The sequence below is a fragment of the Limanda limanda genome, chromosome 7, assembly GCF_963576545.1.
Source record: "Limanda limanda chromosome 7, fLimLim1.1, whole genome shotgun sequence".
Classification (NCBI taxonomy): Eukaryota; Metazoa; Chordata; class Actinopteri; order Pleuronectiformes; family Pleuronectidae; genus Limanda; species Limanda limanda.
Window position 1 is genome coordinate 17996532 of NC_083642.1, and position 13049 is coordinate 18009580.

At 40.9% G+C, this 13049-nt stretch overlaps 1 protein-coding gene across 5 annotated transcripts in view; it reads left to right on the forward strand.

Annotated features, from left to right (window-relative positions):
- The window catches only part of LOC133004877 (kazrin-like), a 112089-nt gene that overhangs the window by 89802 nt on the left and 9238 nt on the right, over positions 1–13049 (forward strand). For all 5 annotated transcript variants that reach the window (XM_061074420.1, XM_061074418.1, XM_061074421.1 and 2 more), the window contains exon 3: positions 3455–3646. In XM_061074420.1, coding sequence (XP_060930403.1) covers positions 3455–3646 — 192 coding nt within the window. The remainder of the gene's footprint in view (positions 1–3454; positions 3647–13049) is intronic.

A 13049-nucleotide genomic window follows, 5' to 3' on the forward strand; every position in this document is an offset into this window, starting at 1 on the left:
CTGTAAAGACCTTGGTTTGCTCCCAGCTCTGCATTACATCATTACAGCACACCACTGTAACAGGCTCAATTATTTCTCATTTAAAATGGAGAACGCTGGAATCCAAACACTACATATTCTGATTGATCACTTACAGGTTGTCTTAAGGGTGCCGTGATGTAATAATGATGACAGACTGTCTAAAAAGGTCAATATGAGAACAGTCCCTCTGTGATTCCAATCAGGATGCAAAGCAGTAACCTCTGGCTCTGTATGTTGGCTCACATACATGTTCCACATTTCTAGTGTCTTTAAGTTATCTCATTTCACTATATTCAGTGTCCAAGCACTCGTTTCTCCCATTCATTTCCCTTGGAGTTTCTTTTTTCACACAGTAATAATGGAGAAGAGATATAAGAGTATGAAGTGTGATTTATGCGAGGCACTTGATGGGGCCTGAGCAGTTCCCATCAGCCCCTGCTCCCTGGCTGCCCTGAGGATGCATGAAATTGGGTAGAATGTCTCTACTTATTCTTTTCTAAATTACTCTCCATGTGCCCCACCTACACAAGCACCTTCAGTCTGGGGTGGAAAAAAAACAAGACGTATTTTTAGATTAAATATTTCTTCTTTGAGGGTTAATGTGAGAAATTGAAGTGTGACATTTGTCTGTTTTGGCTTGTTTAGAAAGCGAATGAGGTTCTGCGTCCACCGCTGATACGGAAACATTTTCAGTGGCTGAAAAAAATCTATTTCTCCCTGCTGCTGTTTTCATTTGATGGTTTTCTTCTTTGCAACAACAGCAGCCAGGAGCTCTTTAAAGCACCAGGCAACCTCTTCTGTTCTCACGATTCCTGAAAACACAGAGCAGGTTCAAAGACAAATGTAATTATATTAGCACTATCTTGTCTCCTCTCATCTCCTGGACCCAATCTAACCTTATGATGCTCATTACCAACAGTCATTCGGGCACTCTACTTATCTCAATAGCGTCCAGCCCTGGCCTTTGATTTTCATTGGACAACTAAATCCTTTTTTGAGAGTCTTTGTGGAAACAACAAATTATAGCTTATATATACACTTTAAAAGACTACCATTAAATGATGTGCAAATTTTCGGTATTTGACAGCAATAACGGTCAACATGAAAAAGTATAACTGAACTATGTGGTCAATTATATGCACTTTGGCAAATTATTAAAAAAATAATAAATATTACATTTTACACACAACATACACACATCAGTTTTGAGTTATTATTGCAATGAATCAGTCACTAAAATGACTGCAACATTTCTTTATCATTTATATCATAGCAGTGTATACTATCATATCATATCACTTAAATACACAGTTGCAGTATTCATACTATTTCTATTATTCCTTATCTACATTACTTTATCTACGTCACTTTACTGCTATTGTATGCATCCTCGTTACCTCAAATTGTCTTTACTTATAATTTATTGAAGGAGTTATTTTATACTTTTTTTGCTTGTTTGTAAATTTCATAATAGCTTATATTTTATATTTCTATATTTTTTTAAATAGTACAGCTTGATTTGGGGATGACACTTTCCCTCATTTCGTTTTGCCTGCACAATAACAATAGATTTCTTCTTGACGCTTGAATTCTATTCTCGCACATATCTGATTCAAAATTGGCAAACATACCCTGACAAAGAAGAAATATTTTTAACCACCTAGCTAGAGCTGGAATTGTATTCGGGAAAGAGTTCAGGAAAACAACTTACAAGAGAATAATGCAGCTAATATGATTGTGGCCTACTTACGATTCTACAGTGTTTCACACTGAGGCTGCAGACACTGTTTCCCAGATAAGTCGGATCTCCTCAGTAAACTGTATTTGAACTCTGTCTTCCATTTGCTGTCGGGTCCTCCTCAAAAAGACCCCGAAAATGAGTTTGCAGGGGATTTGACTTGCTTCTTCTCTGCTTAATGAACACATTTTTCTTTGGGAAAATGACTTTTCCCCTCGGGCTATTGGACACTCCAAAGGTTTGGGCAACCTGAAATCCTGTGAGGACCCTTGGCTTTGCTTCAGGGCCCTGTAGAAATGACTGAATCGTGTTTCCAATGTCCATTTCCCATCATGTGGAGGTGTGTGAGAATGAGCTGTTGGGCAACAGTGTGCTCAGAATCAATGAGTGTTTCCAGAGATTGGTTCAGTGGCTCCAGGAAGAGGCTGCGGTCCTGGCTGAGTGACACAATGAATTCCATGAATGTACTGTTTTGCTCTCCAAAGCAGCGGCCCATTTCCTGAGTAAACGTATCAGTACATCTGTGAAACCACAGCTGTTTGGTGGCTCTTATGTTACATCCATATTTGACTGTGTAAAAAGATTCAGCTCTTTCTTCATCAATAAGCTCTGTTACCAATTTGCTCATCGGCTCCATTATTCCATCTTGAATGTTATGACTTATGTTGGTTGGATTCTCAGGAATCAAAAGGTCAGTTTTGCCAGCTGAGATTCTTTTTTACGTGCATATTCTAACATTGATAAAAATAACCCACTGCCAGACTGTGCCCTTTATGGCAAGAGTTGCTGTGAAAGATATATCCTTATTACCCAGGGTTTCTATAATGTCACAGTGGGAGCCCATATTATTTCTGCTTTAAGACAGCCAAAGTTTCCCGTACATTTAATAGTACTTAGGAACATGTTTCCAGTCTTTGACGCCTTTTATTGTAAATGTTCAATCCAATGATGCAAAAGGCCTAAACTTTCCACATGTGACACATATTCAGCAGCACTGTTCACAGAAAACTCAAGCCAGGGTCTATGTTGGTCCAGTTCATTGGGAAAAGTGAGACTTTTACTTTAGAAGAGCTGAGATTAAAAACTATCCAGAAGCACCTGTTTGTTTATCCAGTCTGAGGGCATCTGGAATCTTTTAAATAAACTTTTTCATTCCCCCGAGCTGAGGGTTGCAAACAGATGCACAGTGACTAGGTTCCTTAGATTGCTGCTGCTGGAGAAATCAGCAATCCACGCACCGGTGGTGTCGGAGAGGGGACAGGAGATTGGCATCTTAACCGACTTCCTGGCCCAATCTTCCCATTTTAGTACTTTCGGGTGGCAAGTCACTGTCCAGTCGGCCAAGAAAGAGTAGTGCTAATCGAGGACGGATTGTAAAAGCAACACTGGCTGAAGGTCTTGGCAAGCCATCATTACGACTGAGCCAGAAACAAAGTTTGGCAGCAGAGAAAACTTACATGTGTCACTTTTACATCAATTTTTTATTCCATAAATTCTGCAGCTACTCTAGTCCACCTATGTGAGATTGGATTCCAGTATGCACACGACCAACGTGTAGCTACTGGAATTACTTTTCTACTTTGCTCAAAGAGATGATTCTGAGTGTTTGAAGTTACCGAGCACACATGGTTTTTTGCTAAGAACATATATTATGTCGTCAGCCACTTAAACCTTTTTTCCCTCTCTGTGTTGTAGTCCTGCTGCGCGAGGAGGTGGCTCAGCTCCAGGAGGAGGTGCACCTGCTGCGGCAGATGAAGGACATGTTGAGTAAAGACCTGGAGGAGACCCAGGGAGGATGCTCGGCCGACGTGCTCTCCGCCACCGAGCTCCGGGTGCAGCTGACTCAGAAGGAGCAGGAGCTGGACCGAGCCAAGGAGGCTCTGCAAGGTGAGGAAGGAGCTTCTCTCACTCATATCATCAAATTAAAATGTTGGTTGTGATGCTGCAAGAGAGAGAGAAGGCCTGGAGACTATTCTGCAGAGGAGTAGTGGGTCAACTCGTTTTTTACAATGGTTACTGAACTGTGGTAGGAATAAGACATGATTTTAATAATATACAGTATGTATTAATAAGTTCTGCTGAAAAGTTTCTGCTCCTCTTTCTCAACATTTCTTTTTTTGTATTTACTTTCACTTTTCAAATAAGTAAGAAAAATGTCAAGAAGAACATAAGAGCAGTTTCTCTTGAGCACAGTGAGAACACTGAGTGTATTGTTTTGATTTGCCCTTTCTCCTTCCAAATACTCCTGTGACTTTAGACAGGATATATCCAGAAAAACAGCAAAGAAACGTTTCCTACCTTTCAAATGAAAAATAAATCTCATAGATGTATTCTGACTTATTAATGTTTATATTTTAGTGTTTTATTTGTCGTGGACAATGATCATTGAAAGCAAAAATCCAAGCAATGATCACTATCGGTAAAAAAAACTTTGTTTCTTGTGAAGTTAACACAAACACCATGAACAAAACTTTGCAATACTCCCAATAGATTTCATCTCAGTAATTTGCTGATTCTTCAGTCAGACGCATTGAGAGCAGCAAAATCTCCGGTGCTTCCAGGTGAGGAGCGGGGCAACATGGTAATTCCACTACGGAGATCATGTGTTTGTGTTAACAGCACATTGACACTGTTGTTGGCCCTTTTCACCAGAAGCTCTCAAATGTCATTGTCTTTCCAATTTTACATCTTTGTGTAAAACACCCATTTTGTCTCACTGACAAATTTTTATTTTCCTTTTTGTCTTTATTGTTTTTGCATCCGTTGTGTATTAGAAACATCCACTCTCTGTGAATTTGTGTTCTCACATATTTGGATAATTCAAAAGATGATTTGCCACCTGATTTGCCACCTATTCTAATCCTATCCACCTATTGTAGCCTGTTAACGTGTTAGCATGTTAACAAATGTGTTGATAAAGCTTGGATTTGATTGGTTTACCCTGTTGCGAAACAAATGGAAGTATTGAAAGTGAAGTGGCAGAAAACCCAACTTCCTGTTCAACTCCTCCTGTGATCATTTTGCTCTCAGCTGCCGAGTGTTTTTCTGTTTGCCACCCCGCACTCACGCTGAGAGAAAACCTGTCTGCATTTTGTTCCAGAGGGTTTCAAACCCGGGCCTTTTTTTTCTCCATGTCACCATAATGTTAACATTAGTGTGTGTAACAGTGTGGTTCATGCTGCCCATTAGCTGCATTACAGGCCATTAGCATGTGTTCCGCACCAGAGATGAAGTAGGACCTGGGGGTGAGAGAGGACGCTGACTAAAAAATATGAGTCCTGATGTACAAACAGCACAATGTACTGTAGAAGATTCACTGTAGCTGCTGCTGTATTGACGTCAGATGTCATTTTAGAAACACTCTAAACATTACAGTGTTTTTATTGGCCTAACCTCAAACTTTCAGCGCAGTGTTTTGGTGCATTTCTTATGTATATATATATATATATATATATATATATCTTACATAAATATCTATATTTTATCCTTAAAACCTTTAAAACTAAGACTGGAGTTATATCTATAAACATGTAGACAATCTCGACAGTTAAGTCCTGCATGACCTCACACCTTGAGTACATATTAGTTGGAACAATGCATTGAAGGGACTTGTACTTAGGGATAAACATTAAAATATTGTGTCATTTTAAAGTGCACCTATTTTGGCAATTGACAGGTTTATAGTTTAGATTTTGGGGTCTATGAGAATATGCTGCAATATCTCATACAGTAAATTTCAGCAAGGCCTCTGTTTGAAAGTCTTATTTGAAACTCTTACACCTCATACAACTGAATCTAAAATTCAGGCTAAGGTCTAAACTTAAACGGATGCATTATAAGAATGAGCGCAAGCCAATCAGCATTGAGAATGAAACTTACCTGGTTTTCTTCTCTGTTTGCTGCAGACTTTGGCCTTTGTAACTTGGCAGACATTTTTTAGCAGACATTTTGTATTCATAAAAAACATTCTACGACGCACTGTAATTCATTATTATTCATTCAGAGATCATATAACCCTTACTACTAAGCTGCCTATTCCGACTTACATGCTGCCTTTGTTTGAGATTTAAAATCAATGCTTTTTCTCCTGAGCAGGCCGATTAGTGGATGTTTTATTTGTTGGCACAGAAGGGACAATTATGTGGATTAAATTTAATTAAAATGTGGAAAAAGGCTTCTTTATTTGTTTTACTGTTTAAATACAGGTTAACTTTCATTTAAAAATATAAATGAGCAATTAGCCAAAGAGAGCACCTCGGAGATGTGAAGCCTAACATTCAAAATGGCCTTAATGATCTTTTCAGAACTGGTGAAATACCAATGTGCAGCACTGGTTCCTCTCTGTTGCACGTGCCCTCACAGACACCGTACACGGAGTAAAGTAATGAAGAACTTCAGCCCGACAGTTGCACAATGGATTCCACACCATCAAGCGGGGGTGTCATCACTGCGGTGGTGAATCATCCTTTTCAAAGACTTATCGGCCCGTGGAAAGAGGCAAGAGTACGAAACCACCATTTTGGAATCAGACAAATGCATGACACGCCGTCAGGGGATTTAGTTGCACTCGAGACTCGTTTGAACAAAAAAGAACATAACAGATTGGAGCAGAGCAGGATAGAGCACAAAAAAAATACTTCAATCCGCACACAGCCCAGGCTGGTACAGTCATCTGTATGACTCAGGCCTGTTAATGAAGGCCACAGCTTACCAGCCCCAGCAGGCACTGACAGTAATCAGTGGTTAATGAAAGCTTTATAAAGGGAGACTCTGCTTGGCTTATAAGGTTCAGAAACATGAAGCAGGGTGGACCGTGTCTGCAATTAAGACGGGGTACGCGGGAGGACAACAGGAAATTGGCGGTTGTCGTGTTTAAGTTTCCTTCTGTTTCCCGTTGCTTTCATTATTATGCTCTTAAAGCTGTTTTTTATGAGCAGTGAAGCAGGAGTTGACGTTTAGGTAAAGCTTTTGACCACAGAGTGACCCGTGAAAAAAATGATATTTGCATTCTGTGGCGAAAGTAGCCGGATTCCTGAATTATTAATATTTTTTATTGTTATTTTCCACATGACTTCCCCGTACAGCAGCTTCTTCCCAGCTCTTTTGTTATTCCTCGGTTGTCGCTCTTCATCCCTCCGACAATGTGGTTCGCTATTTTTTAAGAAAGCAGTGAAGGGCCAGCTAGAGAATTGGTTAGCGTTTAGCTCTTATTCTGCGGTGGGTGGCAGTCAGTGAATTCTGTCCCAGTTGTTTCCAAGCTGAAGACATCTGTCGTCCCATTTTGTCTCACTGTCTTGTTTGTGTTGTTTTTCTAGCCGTTTCCATCCAATGTGTTAATGTTCCAGGCTGCAGAGGCTTATATGTGGAAGGTGTATGTGGGTATATCGTGATAAGGACATCTGGCAAATGTACATGGAACTCAATGAATATTTTGACACCATTAAAGTCAAGACAGTTTTCTGTGTATATTAACACCTTAATGGGCTGCTACAGGGGGGACATGAAGAGAAAATTAAAAAAGGTATTGAGGCAATGAGCAAATGTTTTATGAAAAGTAAACTATTAGTAATAAAAGGACTTTTAGATGATGGCAAAAAAAAAGGCCGAAAGCCAGTGCTTATAAATTAGCTTTTTATTTTATTGTACAACAGAATATAGGTGAAAGACTTTTAGGGCTGCTACAGATGTACAACATGTTCTGCAGGTAATGGTATGTTTCATGTGAGCTAGAGAAAACAACATTCACGTCAGACAATATCTAAAGACACAAGTATGAGTTGTCATCAGAAAGGAGTTTTCAGATACAGTTAAACAAGCCAACAGCAAAAGCATAAAGACTTGTAGTATTCTGTCGATTGGTACCCTGCTGGTAACTGCGTCATCTGCTCTCACAGGTTGGTTTTGAAACTCAAACCTGTCAATATTAGAGTTATTATTTATTCACCTCTGAATTTCAAAAATTTTCCCTATTTGAAAGACACAATTTAGTGAGTTTGGTAATACATTATTTGACCTTTTGGTGTCAGGACTCAGTAGCCTTGGACTCAAAGTGCATGAAGAGTTAGGCTACATCTACATTGATACGTTTTAGTTTTCTAACACCTAAAACCAGTTAGAAGTTAAAAAAGGCTGCTGCTGTTGTTTGGACGGGCGAAAAACTATTTTTCTAAACTTTGTGAAACGTTTAATAAATGTACAGTGCATTCATAGGATCACAATGGGATTTGTGTTAGGTTCACTTGACAGAAAGTTTAACCAGTCTTCAGGGGGGTTCAGCTGTAATTCCATTGGCTGGAGCTCCCATCTTTTAAAATGCTTGCTTTCCTGTTTGGTTCTCATCAGTCACGACTCAACCAGCATTTAAAACATTTTAAACACTCACTGTCAGGTACAGTACTTGTAGTCAGTCCAAGGAAATACCTTCCTAGTCTTGCCGACACATGCCCAGTGCAGGTGAATGGTCATGTGTGTTAGTATGGATGGAAATTATTACTGACACTGTATGTAGCCCAAACTGTTGTGTGAACGTGGATGAATGTACCCTTAGATCTGTGGGTTTGATTGTTATTGGTGAGTTTAACATGAAGGTTGATGTATAGGGGTCCACATTTCTGCCTGTCTTGATGCATTTTCACTTGACTACATCTACTCTGGTCTCTGAACCAGCGCAGGACAAAGACAGAAACAGATTTGTGCTCATGTATTTTTCCTGAAACTTTCCTCATCCAGTAAAAAAAATTGTCGTTAGCTGTTGAAGTTAGGGCTGCTCAATTAATCGAAATATAATCGTGATTACGATTATTGGGTCAAACGATCTCCAAACTACTATAATCGAGTTGAAACGATTATTTGGCATTTTTTTCTAAAGAGACGCGCATGCGCAATTCAGTCCCTCCCCCGGAGCATTCAGCGCGGCCCCGCTGACCGGCACTCACTCTCAAGCAGCTGTGAAGTGAAGGAGGCGAGTTGTGTGTGTGTTGACCGGCAGTATTTAAAAAACAGCGCGAGTGGAAAACGGCAGAGTGAGGGCAGACCCGTCTGATCGACTCTTCGAATCCGACGAGCAGCAGCAGGAGCACACAGTGTAGCGGCCGCACCGCGTCCGCTCTCCAGCGCGCAGCCGCCCGGCTGCTCACACCGGACCCGCGCGAGTCAGCTCGCGATTCTCCGCTTGTTGTTGTATGGAACCCGTTCAATGTCGGTCGGGTTCGGGGGCAGATGGGGTGTTTTTATGGAGAATGTTGCCATCATTAAGGGTTTGAATAACAAGGCACCGATATCCTGCATGGTTTCACGGAGGAATAAGACACGCAGCCGTAATCGGTGTTTACCGGAACCGGAAGTGACTGGTACTTCCGGCGAGTCATTAAAAAAATAAGGGCACATATTAATAATCGTTTGAATAATCGTGATTTAGTTTTTGTCCAAAATAATCGTGATTATGATTTTTTCCATAATCGAGCAGCCCTAGTTGAAGTTAGAAAAAGTTGGATTTTAAAGTGGCCTCTGTAGAAAAAAGCACATAGTCCAAATGTTCTGGAGAATACCTCATTAACTAAAGCAATTTCCATATGTTTCCAACTGATTGGAGACGAGATGTCGACTCCGTTTGATTTCCCCCAGTTTTCACAAGGCTGGCATTTTGTGAACATCCAACCAAACACTCTGACAAAGTGTTTTTCCCAATGTTTGTAGAACAGAATGAAGAGCCCCGGGGGCTTTTTATTATTGAAGTGCTACCAACAATTATTGTGAAGCAGAGTACCTTTGTGTTTTTAGTTTCTATTTATTTATTTTCCCGTGGTTCTGCTTTGGATTGAAAAACAAAAAAGCAAAAGGCTGGAGTGATGCCGTTGCGAGAATAAAATGCATCATTCCCTCCTTTGGTCTCTGCCGCTTGAGATAATTCCTGTTTACTTCGGGGACAGAATCTGTGCCGCCACTCACACCTCGGTTCAAATGGTTTGGGGCAGAACTACATGCAGATTTCCGCCTGTCTCTGAATACAAAATGGAGGACGCAGAGACAAACAATACTTCTCAGTCCATTTCCTCTATCTCTTCCTCTGCCTTTGTTTGCATGGTGATGCTCCCACTGTTTCAGTGTGAAAGCCTGAGCTCACTCCCACCATGTGCCAGACATCTGCCTGTTAGCACTGTAATTGTGATCGTGCTAACAGGCACATAATTGCCCACTCACAATTGCAGGTTTTATTATGTTGCTCGAGGACAAGCAGTTCAACCCAGTAACTACTGCCCGCAGTGATTATACCCCCCCCCCCCCTTACCTTTAAATACACAGATAACTGTGACACTGAGGCTACATCCACACAGCAACATTACGTTTGAAAATATCGTTTTAAACTCAAACAACCTCTGTTGACACAAGTGAATTGGATCATCATTAGTTTTAATCCCTGTCTATACTAACATGCACATCATGTGACCACTCACACATACATGACCCGCTGGACTCGTATGGCAGCAGTTGTATCATTGTAAAATCTAAACAGATGTTCACCGAGGATAATGCTGGTTGTTTTATTCTGGAAGGGGGGGGGGGCACATGATGAGCCTGACGAATCCGAAAAAGACTACATTGTGACCCAAAACATCCAATAGGCAAGAGTGTTTCCGTCAATGTTTCCAAACGTTGTTTTCGCCCGTCCAGACTCCGCAGGGTTTTCAAACTAAAATGAAATGACTTTATCCGTCGTAGGGCTAAATCTTTTTCAAATGAAACGTCTTAGTACGGATAAAGCCTCATCTCTGAAGACTTAATGAGCAAATGAACCGCAGTTTGGATATATAGCAGATGGCTTGTTGTCGACAGGTGTTAATAAGTTTACCCAACTCCTGTTTGGACTTTCTTATCAAAGTCGGGTTAAATTCTACTTCAAAGTAAAGTTGGCCACCCCTGCTATTTTTAATTAGCTGCTTCTTCTTTGGGTAATTACTATCAACCGGGCGACTTCCAGTCAATCCACATCTCTAATGAACGCAGCAGACAGCCACAGTATGTATCATCAAAGCACCGTCTGTTTACTGTCATTTCACACTACACTGAGCTCTGCCCTTTACTAATGTTTTTTATGTATTACCTCAATCCTGTATGTAGCTTCATCATCACAGTAATTTAAGGCACCTCCATCAGTTCTAATAATTGAATGGTCTCGGATAAGAAGACGTGTTTGGATCACAGTGGCCTCTAGTGGTAATCAAATATACTTCTGTCATTAGAGGAACATTGTACCTGTACCATTGTTAAAACACACACACACACACACACACACAAACAGTTTTGTCTCAATGACTTTAAACATTACATCGTGTAAAGATTTTGTATAGTTATGCCGATACCTTTTTTTTCCACTAAATTAAAATGCACAGTGGATTCTGTGACACAATACTGCTCTATTGTATTTTACATGACTAGGGTATAGGTTGTGAATAGATCTATAAGAAGGGTCAAATATTATTGTGGAGCTTCAGGTTAAAACATTGACTGAATCTCATTATAACACTAAATCACCCACTCTGCAGTGAAGGACCATTAAACTCTACCAGTTCACATATCAACCCTATACAACCCAGGAGTTAGATCTACTGAGGAAGTGTGGAGACGAGCTCAGTGAGCAGCTCCGAGGCTCCTACTTCATTATTCATCTGGCAGATTCAAAATCCCAGACCGTGAACAATGGACTTCCTCCAATGATCCGATGTCCCTTTTGTTCTCTCCCCAAATAATTATGTTAAGAGCAGACTGAAAGCGTGGGCCTCCTCTTTCGGACTGAAGTTATAGTCAGAGGTGACATTGTGGATGGGGCCCATTCATGTAAAGAATCGTTATCTGAAGGGTGTTGATAAGTGGCTCCATCTTTGTGATCCTGTTGTCTGGTGTTGAATGTAAATCAAAATGGTTTGAAAAGCAGTTTTTGCTTCAACACAAATTTGCTGAATAGTATAAAGTTTGCAAGTGATGTGGACATTGATTCCTCAAAGACATGTGTTGTCGGCACACTCTCTCTTCTTTTGTTTTAGAGGACACCAGATAACAAAGGTTATTATTTAACCAGAGATAAGCATCTTTACAAGCAGCTTATTATGAAGAAGTGGAACCCCCCCCCTGACATCACCCATTATTTTGTATACTGCTGTTTTTAAGACTAGAGTTTGGAACTTTGGCCAGTGCCGTCGCGGTTTTTTGGGGCCAGGAGTTCGGAGTGGAGGGTGAACCGGCCCGCTCACCTTCACCTGCACCCACTGGATGGCCCTAGCTGTCAATCACACCATATCTATGCCCCAATGCATACCCTGCTTTATCATTCAGTTTACGATGGGATTGAAGTTAACCATCATAACAAAGTGCAGTATTGATTAAGTTTAAGCATGTGGATTGTGTTAGCGGATCGTGGAGTATGATCACAGACAAAGGCTTTCAGCTCACTAAAGAGTAGATGTTCACATTAGACTACTTAGACGCACAGGAGCTTTTGTAAGTAGAAGAGGTTTTGTGTTTTGGGCCAAAAACGAAAAAACACTTATGCAGATTTTAGAGGGGGTGTCAGGAGAGGTTGCGTGGCACAGGCAGGTGCTTTTGTTGTAACACAGGGCTGGTTGGACTTTAGATGGTGCGTGTTTGTTCTGCATGGGTTTTGAGCTGCTACTCTTCTACTTACATAAGCAGGGGGGTACCTTTTAGTGCCTGTATCTGCATGTCAAGCACACAAAGACAGCCATTGTTTCACAGTTTACACAAGCAGGGAATAGGTATAATCGAAAAAGTTTAAAATATTCAAATTACCCAAAACATATTCATAGAAATTGAAGACTGTCGAGTAGTTTCCTCTCTATGTCGTCCTCCATCTGCAGCTCCAAACACATTAGTATCGGCTGTGTGTGGTTCCCAGGTGGTTCCCTCTTGTTTAATCTGGTAATAATTCTTGGAGGCTTTGGCCCAGCCAGAGTAGGCTGGTCATTAATATGGCTGTCATCGGATGGAGGCATGCCAGTGCTTCTGCGTGTACGTTTTTTTATTGTAATATAACTGCAAAGTGCACGGAACCATCCCCGTTCATTAAACGTGTCCATACATAGGTTTTAAATGGCAAGTAATGGCGCGAACGTGATTTTCGGCTGTGAATGGATCCTTTTCACCAAGTGACAGTGAGTGCTTTCTTGTAGGAAAGTCGATGTTGCCAACGGTCACAGGTGCAGGATGTGAAGCAGCAGCAGGCCCGTCTCAAAGAAGGCTTTGATTTCACTTCCTCAGGCAGGTGCTGCCAGGTTTC